This window comes from Hyla sarda, chromosome 2 (assembly GCF_029499605.1).
Source record: "Hyla sarda isolate aHylSar1 chromosome 2, aHylSar1.hap1, whole genome shotgun sequence".
Lineage (NCBI taxonomy): Eukaryota > Metazoa > Chordata > Amphibia > Anura > Hylidae > Hyla > Hyla sarda.
In genome coordinates this window covers 376,704,723-376,719,321 of record NC_079190.1, presented here as the reverse complement: position 1 = coordinate 376,719,321, position 14,599 = coordinate 376,704,723, and the positions used below count along the sequence as shown (strand labels likewise).

General features: G+C 41.6%; 1 protein-coding gene across 2 annotated transcripts in view; it reads right to left on the bottom strand.

Moving 5' to 3' along the window:
* Positions 1-2,598: 2,598 nt before the first annotated feature.
* The window catches only part of CCDC92B (coiled-coil domain containing 92B), a 97,148-nt gene continuing 85,147 nt past the window's right edge, over positions 2,599-14,599 (bottom strand). For both annotated transcript variants that reach the window (XM_056558450.1, XM_056558451.1), the window contains exon 4: positions 2,599-6,656. In XM_056558450.1, the coding sequence (XP_056414425.1) occupies positions 5,920-6,656 (737 nt within the window). In that variant the 3' untranslated portion in view covers positions 2,599-5,919. The remainder of the gene's footprint in view (positions 6,657-14,599) is intronic.

The following is a 14,599-nucleotide window of genomic DNA, read 5'->3' as shown; positions in this document are numbered from 1 at the left end:
GAGCAGAGATTTGGTCTGATATATTTATCTTATGCTTTCTTAGAAGCTAAATGGTAGGACATGTCTAATGAAGTTGCTTCATTTTGTGCCCAGGAAAAAAACAATAATAAAAAAAATTGAGGCAAAGATGTCTCTTTCCTTTAGCAGAAAAATGCTAAAATTCTGGCTGTTCAGGCTTAACAATGGTGAGTTTTGGATCTTATTACATATTGTGGTTATGTATTGTCCAACTGGGCCATAGGTCCAAAGGTTTTATACTGTGAAGTGGTTATCCTATGCCTTGGAAATTTGTATATAGACAGGGTTTTTCTATTCACTAAAACTATAGTTACCTTCTTGAAGGAAGGCGGAGATTAATGCCAGCCTAGCCACTCTTCAGTAGGAAGTCCCAGATAAGTTCTGCAGAGTGAGTTGTAAAGAAAAGTATGTGTCTATGGGAAAGACAGTCTGTAAGGAGAAGCACTACAATGACCTCACAGCCTTGGACTAGCCACAGGCTTCCAGCTTAGCCTAGCATCCCTGCAGCTTACATATTGCAAATTAATATTGTGAAGATCTGAATCCTACACATGAGAATTGCAGTGCGATTTGGAAGCCATGGGGCAAAAAAGTATTTGGTCAGCCACCAATTGTGCGAGTTCTCCCACTTAAAAAGATGAAAGGCGTGTCATTTTCATCATAGGTATACCTCAACTATGAGAGACATAATGAGAAAAAAAAAACATAAAATCACATTGTCTGATTTTTTAAGAATTTATTTGCAAATTATGGTGGAAAATAAGTATTTAGTGAATAACAAAAGTTAATCTCAACACTTTGTTATATAGCCTTTGTTGGCAATGACAGAGGTCAAACGTTTTCTGTAGGTCTTCACAAGGTTTTCACACACTGCTGGTATTTTGGCCCATTCCTCCATGGAGATCTCCTCTAGAGCAGTGGTGTTTTGGGGCTGTCACTGGGCAACACTGACTTTCAACTTCCTCCAAAGGTTTTCTATGGTGTTGAGATCGGAAGACTGGCTAGGCCACTCCAGGACCTTGAAATGCTTCTTACGAAGCCACTCCTTTGTTCCCCGGGCGGTGTGTTTGGAAGCATTGTCATGCTGAAAGACCCAGCCACGTTTCATCTTCAATGCCCTTGCTGATGGAAGGATGTTTTCATTCATAATCTCACGATACATGGCCCCATTCATTCTTTCCTTTTCACGGATCAATCGTCCTGATCCCTTAACAGAAAAACAGCCCCAAAGCATGATATTTCCAACCACATGTTTCACAGGTATGATGTTCTTTGGATGCAACTCAGCATTCTTTCTCCTCCAAACACGATGAGTTGAGTTTTTACCAAAAAGTTCTACTTTGGTTTCATCTGACCATATGACATTCTCCCAATCCTTTTCTGGATCATCCAAATGCTCTCTAGCAAACTTCAGATGGGCCCGGGCATGTACAGGCTTAAAGGAAATCTGTCACCAGTGTCACCTGCACTAACTTGTCAGTACCGACAGGTAGTGCAGATGACACTGATGACAATGGTACTCACCTTGTCCCGGTCTGTGGCGGGGATCTCCTGTAATTTTCTCCGGTATCTTCGCTCCGGGTACCGGCTTGGGGCATGGGTAGAGCTTAATGATGTAACTGCTGCTGCCCGGGACCCTGCAAAAAGCAGCAGCGGCTTGGGGCATGGGCAGAGCTTAGTGACATCACTGTTGCTGCTCTCTGCTGGGTCCTGGGAACAGTAGAGATTACATCATTAAGCTCTGCCCTTCCCCAAGCCGTACTGGAGAAGCCGTACTGAAGAAGATTACAGGAGATCCCCACCACGGACCGGGACAGGGTGAGTACCGTTGTCATCAGTGTCACCTGCACTACCTGTCGGTACTGACAGGTTAGTGCAGGTGACACAGGTGACAGATTTCCTTTAAGCAGGGGGACACGTCCTGGCACTGCATGATTTGAGTCCCTGGCGGCGTAGTGTGTTACTGATGGTAGCCTTCGTTACTTTGGTCCCAGCTCTCTGCAGGTCATTCACTAGGTCCCCCCATGTGGTTCTGGGATTTTTGCTCACTGTACTTGTGATCATTTTGACACCACAAGGAGAGGTCTTGCATGGAGCCCTAGATCGATGGAGATTTTCTGTGGTCTTGTATGTCTTGTATTTTCTAATAATTGCTTCCACAGTTTATTTCTTCACACCAAGCTGCTTGCCTACTGCAGATTCAGTCTTTCCAGCCTGGTGCAGGTCTACAATTTTGTTTCTGGTGTCCTTCAACAGCTCTTTGGTCTTGGCCATAGTGGCGTTTGGAGTGTGACTGTTTGAGTTTGTGGACAGGTGTCTTTTATACTGATAAGTTCAAACAGGTGCCATTAGTACAGGCAACAAGGGGAGGACAGAGGAGACTCTTAAAAGAAGAAGTTACAGGTCTGTGAGAGCCAGAAATCTTGCTTGTTTGTTGGTGACTAAATACTTATTTTCCACCATAATTTGCAAATAAATTCTTTAAAAATCAGACAATGTAATTTTATGTATTTTTTTTCTCATTATGTCTCTCATAGTTGAGGTATACCTATGATGAAAATTTCAGGCCTCTCTCATCTTTTTAAGTGGGAGAACCTGTACAATTGGTGGCTGACTAAATACTTTTTCCCTCCACTGTAAGTTTGTGCACCCCTCATCGTGGAAAAAGCCAAGCAGTTTCCTACCTGCATTTGAGAAAATCTTAATACTGAAGGCTAGAGAAAGAGACATCTAGAAAAAGGAACAGAGTAGGGAAACCTTCTCCAGCCACAGTAAAGCCTCTTAAAGAAGACATGTTTTTCACTTCACCAAATAAGGAGTTGCTCTTTTCTCTGGCTAGTCATTTGCAACCAACATAATCTAGGAAACATACTCACACATGGAGAGTGCCCCTGGGAACAATCACAATTCCAAGTGCAACACTCTCATAACTGTACCAGCCCAATGAGTATGGGAGGTTTGGTGAAACAACCTCAGCCACCAAATGCCTATCCATCCAGACATTGCCAATGGGCCTACACCTGGGTCTCCAAATATATTTTGAATATAATGGGGTACTCCACTGGAAAACATTTTTTTTAAATCCACTGGTGCCAGAAAGTTAAACAGATTTGTAAATTACTTCTATTTAAAGATCTTAATCCTTTTAGAACGTATAAGCTGCTATATGCTCCACAGGAAGTTCTTTTCTTTTTTAATTTACTTTCTGCCTGGCCACAGTGCTCTCTGCTGAGACACTTCTGTCCATTTTAGGAACTGTCCAGAGTAGGAGAAAATCCCCATAGCAAACCTCTCTTGCTCTGGACAGTTCCTGACATGGACAGAGGTGTCAGCAGAGAGCACTGTGGTCAAACAGAAAAAAAAAAAAAAAAAAGAACTTTCTCTGTAGTATACAGCAGCTGACAAGTAGTGGAATGATTAAAGGGGTTATCCAAAATAAGGTGATTTTAGTACGTACCTGGCAGGCAGTGATGGATATGCTTAGGAAGGCTTCCATTTTCCTCTCTCCCACACATCAGCCACCCCACCCATTGAAACATAAATGAGCTGAATCCATTCAAATCAGTGTGGTTTTCAATCAGGGTGCCTACAGATGTTGCAGATTGATCTCACGCCCACCAAGCGATTGCTCCACCCATTGAAGCAGACAGGCTCCCTGTCATTAGCTGACTAGTGAGGTCTGGTCTCGGCCACATTGCAACCTGGAAAAAATCTGAGACAGCAGTCATTTTGTATGCTGTTAAAAATAAATAGTGGAGTGAAAATCACATAAGAATTGTGAGAGAACCGTCACACATGGGTACAGACACTATATTATGAACTACACTAACTTTACAGCCCCTGTAGCATAGTCAAATAAAAAGAAATTCCTGGAATACCCCTTTAAGATTTTTTAATAGAAGTAATTTACAAATCTGTTTAACTTTCTGGCACCAGTTGATTTAAAAGAACATGTTTTCCAGTGGAGTACCCCTTTAATAATAAGCTCTTCATAATAGTGGCAGCATAGAGACCAGACATGTACCCTATAACTCTGTGGCAATGCAGGAGATCTGGAGCTCTGTTTGAGTAAAAATCACATTTTTCACATTATAAAACCAAATTTTGACAGCAGGAGGGAACAGTTTGGATCTTATTCAGAGACCTTAATAACTAGCTGTATTGTTGTAACAGTCAACCTACAAAGTTACAGTTTCTTTTAAATAATGGTCAGAGGGAAGAACGCAGTTTAACAGTGTGAGCTCGATAGAAGTTGTGTATTTAGAAAGATAGAAGAACTTGGTGGCCTAAGCAACATAAAAAAAAAAACATATACCCTATCTGTAATTGTACTAAACTAGGCCCCATGTGTGGATCATGACTGCCTATTTTAAAATATGAACAAAGCATACTCCCAACATTTTCATATCATTAGTTGACATTGAAAGACCCTTGTTGCTTCTGTCCTCCATCCAAATTTGGTAGTCTTCCAATGATGACTCCAATGGAAGGATCATGGTCATGTGTATTACGTGACTAGGTTATCTTTAGTAATACAGATCTGTATTGCAAAACAGGTACATTTTCCATGTCCTGCTTGTGACCGACCACACAATGCTTCTACTTGAGGATAGGGACCTTCTTACAAGCCTTTGCAAAATGAGATTTTAAATTCTTCTTTGATTTATATATATGCAAATTTCAAAGCTATAAAAATCATATATTCACAAAGTAGCTCTGAATATAATAGCTTAATGTTCCCACACTGCCCGGAGATAAACCAGCGAATGAGAACATCTCTTTAAAAACTAGTTAGAGGCTTTGTCTTATCATGTGCATGTTGAGCATTTCCTCTTAGATTTTCATGAGTAAGGTAAAAGGCCTGGAAGAAAATTTAATGAAGATTGAAATGCAAAGATGGAACAAGGAAAATTATCATTTTATAAAGATTAGATGAACGGATATCATTGCATACTGATGAATAAGTAAAGTGTCTTCATGTCTAGCCATCAATGACATCATTGCGTAATTATAAGCCTAGTAATACTGTCTATATGGCATAAAGCTTGGTAGGGAATATTACTTCAGATTGTTGTGATGTAATTCTTACTTTGGTATGTATTACAAAAATTAATCGATGTAAATCAGATGTTGAGAAACCAGCTCATTCTTGTTTCATTGTGCAAACCGGAGTGTTTTAATATACAGTTTTGAGCAATGTAAAAATAAATAGAACATTTTTTTTTCTTGTTGTAGAAAAATCATACTGCAGTTCATTCTCCGGATTCCTGAATTCCTTGAGCACATGTTACGATTTTGTAGTGATCTCTGTTCTAAGAAAAATTTGAAATTTTCACATTAAATCCCTTAAATGGAAAATAACATTCAGTATTTATATTTATGTTCACATTATCCTGAACCAGGGACCAATGAAACCTCTGACTCCTATGGAAGATGGCAAGGCCAAGCAGCAAAGAGACCTACTGAACGTTAGTCCTAAAATTATGCAAATACTGTTTCGGGGAAAGTAGAAACATCTTTCTGGAGCAATGTTTGGTCTTTCTTTTATTTTTAAGAGGTCAATAATTTGTAGGATTCATGAACTCTTCTTTGGAGAATTAATGTTACTGTTTGCGTTATGTGTTATAATTCCCCAATACCTTTAAAACTAAAATTAATTTTATAAAAATAGTTCTAGAATTGTAACAAAAATGTAAAAAAAACTATTAAAAGAAGAACAGAAAGAGAAAAAAGCAGCCAGACACAGAACAATAGCAAAAAGAGAATGTTCCTTTAAATCCAAAATCTCAGTGGACATATATGTCACTAAAAGTACCTGCCTTTTCTCCCTTTCAGACAGCCTATGGCCTACTAGGTTCTGATAAATATCCTTTCATGGGATTTTAAAATATGTGTACTGCTTCATTCTGAATCTGAGTCTTGTCGGGCCAATATTCGCCTTTTTCCTTTCTCACTTTTTGGAAGTTTTGCTTTTACAACAGGAATAGGAGGTGATGTGTCCTCATTATCGGAGGAGAGTTTTTCTGACCATTGAGGACCGACTGACAGACCACCACCCGCAGGGCCTGAAGCACTTTTATCAAAGTGGGATTTTGTGTCCGATCTCTGCCTTGGGGGCTGCAGGAACCTCTTAGGGTATAAAAATAAAGCTGGGTCTGGCATAGCTTCCAAGTCATCATAGTTGGTCATTTGCTCTCTCTGACAATAGTCTCTTGACATAGCTATACCCAAGGAACAGTCAGGCCTCCAGACACTGTGGTTCTTATGTGCTCTCCGTCTCACTCTTACTTCATGTTGAGGTTGCTTGACTCCAACGATGTCCAAAGACCTTGAAGTTGTCTGGCAGTTGTTTTGCAAGCTTTGTGGCTTTTGCTTGGAGGCATGCAACTGGAAAGATAAATAAGCTGCAGCTTCAGTTTGTTTATGGAGCTCTGTGTTTAATATGGTCACTCTGTGACTTCTTCTCTTCAGCTCCTCCAGGAACCGTCTTTCTTTATCCCGTAGCTTAGATCTCAAGGCTGCAACTCGATTCTCTCGGAGATAGAGATCCTTTTTTAACTGGAGATTCAGCTGTTCCTTTTCAGTATACCTAGCTTCCAGAATTCGGCACTTTTCCTCCATTTCAAACTCAAGCTGATCTGTAAAAGGATAGAAATGTGTTAGCAGTGCATGAACTATAATGTTTTGGATACTATTTGATTACATATATGTCAATGGATTTTGGAGAAATTGTGGCATATTGCACGATGATGCAGCAAAAAAAACTAAATGCATGTTTGCACTGTTTCCATCAGGGACTATGAACTACACACCCTACAATGGACTCAGTTGCATTAGACAGTATACATATAATTAGTTAATCACATTGTTTTATCCCAATCTCAAGGGTGAAAAGGTATATTAGTCCACACTATAAGCTCTATCTATAAAATAAAATGTAACATTATGTGAAATACAGTAAAACCTTTTACGAGCTGTCAGCTCAAATTAGTTCAATATTAGAGAATGTTGGTAAAGGGGATAATAAAGTCAACATCTACAGCACACAAATAAGCACAAAAAAACATTCACCCCTTGCAGAGGTACTAAGGGCACAGTGATGTACATGTACGATCATCATGTCTCCCGACACAATGATCAGAACAGGCTGGGACCTCCATGAATAATGGCAGATATTAGTGATCACGCTGATGTCTACATTACCCGTTCAGATGCCATGATAAATACTGATTCCAACATCTACATTATCTGACCACCCGCAGCGTGATTGCAGAGGTTCGAGAAGTCTAGATGGCAATGTCTCCTTACCTCCTTGGTGCCGCTTTTCCTGGATCCATATGTATGGTCTGCCTTCTGGCAGACTGTACTAATGGTTTGCATGTATCACTGATCAGTGTTATGCCAACAGCACATAAAAAGGGACCAAAAAGCTACATATTATATATATATATATATATATATATATATATATATGCAAAAGTAGTATCAATAAAAATTACAGACCATACAGACTCATATATGGAAAAATAAGAAAGTTATATGGGGTTAGAAGAGGACAATATTAAACATTTTTAACAAAATAAGTTTGGCTTTTTTCAAGCAGTACAAAAATGGGTATTTGTTTCAATCAGAATAAAGAGAACATGTCATTTATCAAAAAATGCACTACGTAAAAACCAAACCCTCCTAAATTGAAGTTTTCTTTTCAATTTTAAGTCACGAATAATAACTTTTTCGTTGCATCATACATTTTATGGTAAAATGAAAGGTGTCCTTTGTTGCATAAAAAAACAAGCTCTCATTTGCTTCTGTGGATGGAAAAAAAGTGTCAGAGTTCTTAAAAGATAAGGAGGAAAAAACTAAAATCTAAATTGGCTGAGTCTTTAATGGGTAAAGAGCCAAATACTCCTTAATCTTGTGTCAAATAAAGGTCTCAGCTTGGTAATTCCTTACATTACTTCTCCCTAGCATTGCTCCCCATCTAATTCCTAGTCCCCAGCAAGGCTATATATGTCATTATTGGTTCCCAACCTGGCTCATCATCTCATTACTAGTTCACAGAAGGGCATCTCTAACTCATTCCTAGTCCAGAGCTTGGCTTCCTATTTCAATCTTGGTCCTAGCATGGCTCCATTCTTATCTCTGCTCCCAAGCATGGCTCCCCATCTCATTTATACTTCGCAGAATGGCATCCCATCTTGTTCCAGGTTCCCAACATGGCTCCCCATTTCATTCCTGGTCCTATGCATGGCTTTCTTTCTTACTCCTGGTCTAAAGCATGGCTACCCATCTCATTCTGGATGCCCTGCATGACTCTTCATCTCAGTCCTGGTTGCCAACATGACTCTTCATCTCAATCCTGGTTTCCAGCATGGCAGTCCATCTCAATCCTGGTCCCCAGCATGGCTACCTACCTCAGTTTTAGTCATTAATAAAGCTCCCCATATCAGTCTTGTTGCCCAGCATAGCTCCCAATATCATTCCTGGTTACCAGCATGGCTCCTCATCTCTTTCTTGGTCCTTAACATGGCTCATACCCCCATTGCAGCAAGATGTGTAGTGCACTGTCCCCATCTCTGGCAACCTCCATTGCATGTACAATAAAAGGGGTTCCCACTTAAAATCTGGTCTTTGATCAGATAAGAGGGTGGTATGATTATAGAGGGACAGCTTCCATATACTAATATTAAAGGAAACACGCAGGAAAAAAAACTGTCTAGATGGGAGATTTCTAAAAAGTTATTAAAATTATGGCATTTTTTAGACTGCAGGATGTTGTTTAAAAAACATTGGACCTCACTAGTGTAATCTTCTGACAAGTATCTAGGTGTTTCTTTGAAAAGATTTTCAATTGACCCTATGTGAGTGGGTGGAGATTATCTACTATGATGTCTCCCATATACTGTGCAAACTAAGAAGAGGAGATCCTGATCTCTTTTCAACACACCCTCAGAAGAAGCAACAGCAGAATACTGGGGTGAGATGAAGCAGTTACTAAATGCTTTCACCAAAGTCTTTGACCTTTCTCTAAAGACTTTAAAGGAGAACTCCGGAATAGGAAAATTATTGTCCATACTGACGGCAGTAAAAAAATTAACAGTTAAATACCTTCCTTAGCTCCCTCGGAGGTGCCGGGGAGGAAAACATCACACTGCCGCTCAGTCTATCGCCGGCCAAGTCGGGACTTCGCTGCGGCCGGTGATTGGCTGAATGCAGTATGACTCGCTGACCACCGGCAACCAGGAAAAGGAGCGGGGCGGAGGCCGGAGCCGATTACCGGAGGCACCTCCGGGGGGAGCGAAGGAAGGTATGTACCTGTTTATTTTTTTTACTGCCGGCAGTATGGACAATAATTTTCCTATTCCGGAGTTCTCCTTTCATTTACAGCACTTTTCAGTAAGCTGGTGATGCACCTGGTAGTGAACTTTAGACATTTTTCCAGTGAATAATAAATCTAGGAAGGGAAGAGCAGGAAAATAGTCTGATAAAAGAGAAAGAGGCATTTTTTTCCCTATTGATTTATACCATTTAAATACAGTTTTAAGTCTGTATCATGAAGGTAAATAATTGTACCTTGATGTTTTTATATTGTTATGCTATAGCTTAGTTATGAAAGCTACCTACAGTAAATGGCTGAAATCAAGCCACTTAAGTTGTTATGCATCCTCCATCCTAATGCAGAGCGGCTTCACCGGGCCATCCGATACCTCCACCCAAGGCAACACAACATAACAATTCTATTTGAGTCACAGATGCAGATTTGAAAATGTTAAAAGAAGACACCTTTAAGAAACCTGCTAAAACAAGACTTAATTAGTATGACTTATTAATGATCTGATGTTATACCCAGGAGTCATGCTGGAGGTGTACAGCACAGGGTTTGTAAGAAGCTTGTGTTCTCATGCCATAAGGTGTTCCGAGTCTGTCTGGGAAAGGAGGAGATAAAATATGTAAAGGATAAAATGTCCTACAACCTGTAATTACAAAAGATTTTCCATATACTGGATTTTTTAATAGCAGAAAGCTATTAAGAAAGATATAGTCGTATCGTGTACAAAAGTACAAACGCTGTCTGGTACTTGGTTCCAGGAGTTAGGTATATCCTTTAAGAAGACATTTATTGCTTCTATTTTCATATAAAGCAAGCCACTTATACAACTATGATGCCAGTAATCCCGGTACATCATCACTAGTGTGCATGCCAACTGCATTCTGTTTTAATAATATGATTTATTGCCCCTTGGTTATAAAGAGAGGAAGCACAATAATCATAGGCAGCCATTATAACTCTCTATTGGGTTGTCACATGCCTTCTTCCTATACTAGAGCACTGCTTACCTAATCAGCTGACCATACCTTACCCAGCCCTCCCTCCTCCTGAAGTTTCAGACTGTCAGAAGTACACGGACATCAGAGTACAGGGGTAAAAGCTAAAGTTTGACAAGTTCCTGCACATCTCCGAAGGAGGAGGCCATTGTCAGTCATGGGGCGGCTAAAGAAGCTGAAGTTTCATCTCTCTCCAGCAACAAGCCCCTGGACTGTGGAGCCTTCTGCAGGTAGTACATGTCATAAAGTCGTTCCACCTTATACATATGTAGTGTCCCTGCACCAATGGTCTTGCTACTATCCTTCAGAAGTTGTCATGTGGTTGAAAAGAAAAATGTTTTGTTATATTGCATAAATGTTTATGGGGCACTGGAAGTTCACTCTGCAGGTATTCAGAGTGAAAAGGGTTAATGTTTGTCTTCATGTAACAAGGAATGATGCTTTGTTCATGTGGTTGTGGGAGAAGTCCCTAGACCAGCCTCCCTCAGGAGAAGGGTTGTGCCCAAACCAGTTAGTGCCCAGCCCTACTCTTGCTGGGTAGTCCAGTCAGTCAGTAAAGTGTGCATATTTCCTAGCTTCTACTCTAGCTAGACACACATACACCTATACCACATGTGTTATTGCTAGGTGAAATTCTCTCTATAATTAAGTCACTGTCCCTGTTCCTGTCCACGCTGTGAGGATATAGTTCTTCATATCAAAGAATTCGTTTTCTTCATCTTCAAAAGAGAGAATACAGCTAAACAAGGGTCTCTCTGCAATACATTAATCTCTTTATTGGCATTTGGTCAGAGTTAGTGCTGCTTGATTGTCACCTCATGAAAGTTTCCCTGCCCACAGGGTAGTGTGTCACCAGAGTAAAGAAACGCTACATATTGAACTACAGTAACCTGTGAATATATGTTACGGTGAGCGCTCCGGTCTGGTGCTCTGAACGTGAGCGCTCACCTCCACGCTCTCCGGGCCAGGCCACAATTCGCATGGCAGGACGCGTCCGCATGAGAATTGCAACCCGCTTCTCACCTGCCTCCGCTCTGTCCCCTGGTTCCTGGCGCGTGCATCCCCACCTCCTAGGGCGCGCGTGTTGGCTTCTTTAAATTTAAAGGGCCAGTGCACCACTGATTGGTGCCTGGTCCTTCTGCCAGGTTATATAAGTAAGCTCTGCCCCTTCCTCCCTGCCAGATCTTCAGTGCCCATTGCCTGAGATTAAGCATACTTTTGTCTGTTTGCCTTGCCCGTATTCTAGACTCTTCCGCTATGTTTTTGACTACGCACCTTTGCTGCCTGCCAAGACCTTCTGCTAAGTCCGACTAGGCCTTTGCATTATCCTTCTGTACCTCGCCTGCCCAGCTACTAGTGTGGTGGAGTCATATCGGGGGTAGCGACCTGGGTGTCGCCTGCCACAGTAAGCCCATAATTATTTTATGTTCAACAAAAGTTTTTTCTCCAGATTACGGGGGCTTTGATGGGGGAAAAGTTCTCCCCCTCTCTCGCCAACATCTATATGTTTTGGTGGGAGAGGGGGACCATCTTCTCCCCGTCTAATCCATTTTTGTCATCTATCGTCTGGTATGGTTGCTACATAGATAACCTCCTCATCATTTGGGGGTCCGATGTGGTGACCATACCAGACTTCAATGAGTATTTGAACAGAAATTCACATAACCTGAAATTCACAGTAACTCATGAAAACCAATGTGTAAATTTCTTGGATATACATTTGGTGGGTGACGGGCTGAGGCAGTGTGTGATTACTACTACACATAGAAAAAGTACTGCCGTTAATTCTACTCTACATGAATCGTCCTGCCACCCACCACATGTGATCAGAAATTTGCCTGTGGGCGAGACGATAAGAAATTGTTCTTCATTGCTCGGAGAAATTGTTCTACAGATGTAGACTTCGAGCGGGAGGCGGGGGAAATTGAGTCCAGACTTCTCGCCCGGGGTTACAATACACACGACATTAAGCGGGGAAGGGGTATAGCCTCTAATAAAACACGGGACACTCTCATCTCACCCAAACTAGACAAAAGAAATAAACCGGAATCATCAGGGATAGACTTACCGATTACGTTCTCTACAAGATACAGTCACGAGTTCAAAAAGATATGCAGTATTATTCACAAGTACATGCCGGTCATCACCAGTGATCCGGCTTTCCAGGGGGTATTCTCGTCGGGTTATAAATGCATTTCCAGGAGGGCCCCTACAGTAGGGCAAGTAATTTCACCTAGCTTATTTGTAGAACAGAACACCCAGTCGCACCCAACATGGTTGCGACATAGTGGATCATTGTAAATGTATCTGTTGTGGTTATATGCACAGTACAAAATATAGAAAGAACTCCAGCTCAGGTGCAGATCAAATAAGTGTAGCTTTATTTCACATCACGCCAGAAGCAACAGCTAACAGGTCGGAAGTGACGCGTTTCGGCCAGGTGCTGGACTTGGTCCATGGTCTCCATGCCGAATGGCCTCAATAAAAGAATGGACATCATTTTACATTATTGAATATTTCTTATCTGTATATTTAGTACAATATATTTTTCCCCTCTCTTTTCCTGTATTTATTCAAGTTCCGAGGGTCTGTGTTCTTCTAGGTCATTATTATTCAACACACATATTATTATACTGATCTAGTAAACATGCCCCTTCCTCACAATGTTCATACTTGCATTTCTTTTATGTATATGCATGACTACTACACTTTCTGGGGCCAAGCACAATTTTATCATGTTGATTCAAATAAATATATTTTTATACTATGGACATATGTTCACCTATGCGTATACATGATCTGTTCTTGTCCCCAATGAGTTTTGTCTGAAATACAAGGAAATTCTTTCTTCCTTATTTTGAATGTGAGTAATGAATTGTTTTTATGAATACAATATGTTTACAAGGATAACTGCAGCTAATGTTTTTTACTACTAGTAATTTTTCTGCTACCTTGTATTTTATTCTATGTCTCCAGTCCTGTGCTCACCCCCTCTGCACAGGTGAGCTGTGCTGAAACTCTTGATCACAGCACACCTGTCCAGACTTATGGGGGAGGAGTCTCTTCTCTTGGTCATGACCCGTGATTGGTCGGACCATGAGAGGTGCTCTGCATATTAAGGTTGCATATACCTTGTACCTGTGTATGACTAAGGCCCAACTCCAGGGCCAAAACGTGTCACCTGTACCGTTGTCACCTATGTGCTGAAGTACCGTAATAAAGCATCCCGTTGCCATTTACCTGCGCTGGACATCCTTGTGTTCTTGAATATGGCAACTTGATGTATTGTAAAGTATATGATAAAAATATTAAAACATCTACATATTGAGGGAGATTTATCAATATATGTGTAGAAGAAGAGTGGTGCAGTTGCCCATAGCAACCAATCAGATTTCTTCTTTCATTTTTAAAAAGCTGTCTATAAAATGAAAGAAGCAATCTGATTGGTTGCTATAGGCAACTTCTCTATTCTTCCTCTACACAGGTTCTGATAAATCTCCCCCATTGCCCTCATCTACAAACACTTGTTTAGAGAAGTTATTTAACCCTTAGAGTACATGAGACATACATGCATGTCTCTGTGCCCTAGTACTTAGTTCACAGCGGCGTACATGTAAGTTGCGGGGTCCCACCAAGCTCCCGACACAGTGATTGGAATCGGCTAGCTGCTGATCACATCATCTGAAGTATCTGCGAGGCTTAGGGGCAGCATTATTGCGGGGGGCTAATTAGAAAAGAGATCCTCCGGAGCTCTGCTCACCTGTTCCTGGCCTTCTCGAGCAATCTTCTCCCCTGGTCTGCCTTCTAGCAGACCAGAGAAATAGATTGCAGATAACACTAATCAGTGCTATGTCTATGCATACCACTGATCAGTATTGTTACGCCGAGCGCTCCGGGTCCCCGCTCCTCCCCGGAGCGCTCGCTACACTCTCTCCGCTGCAGCGCTCCGGTCAGATCCACTGACCCGGGGCGCTGCGATTCTGCTTCCAGCCGGGATGCGATTCGCGATGCGGGTAGCGCCCGCTCGCGATGCGCACCCCGGCTCCCGTACCTGACTTGCTCTCCCTCGGTCCTGTCCCGGCGCGCGCGGCCCCGCTCCCTAGGGCGCGCGCGCGCCGGGTCTTTGCGATTTAAAGGGCCACTGCGCCGCTGATTGGCGCAGTGATTCCAATTAGTGTCTTCACCTGTGCACTTCCCTATATCACCTCACTTCCCCTGCACTTCCCTGCCGGATCTTGTTGCCATTGTGCCAGTG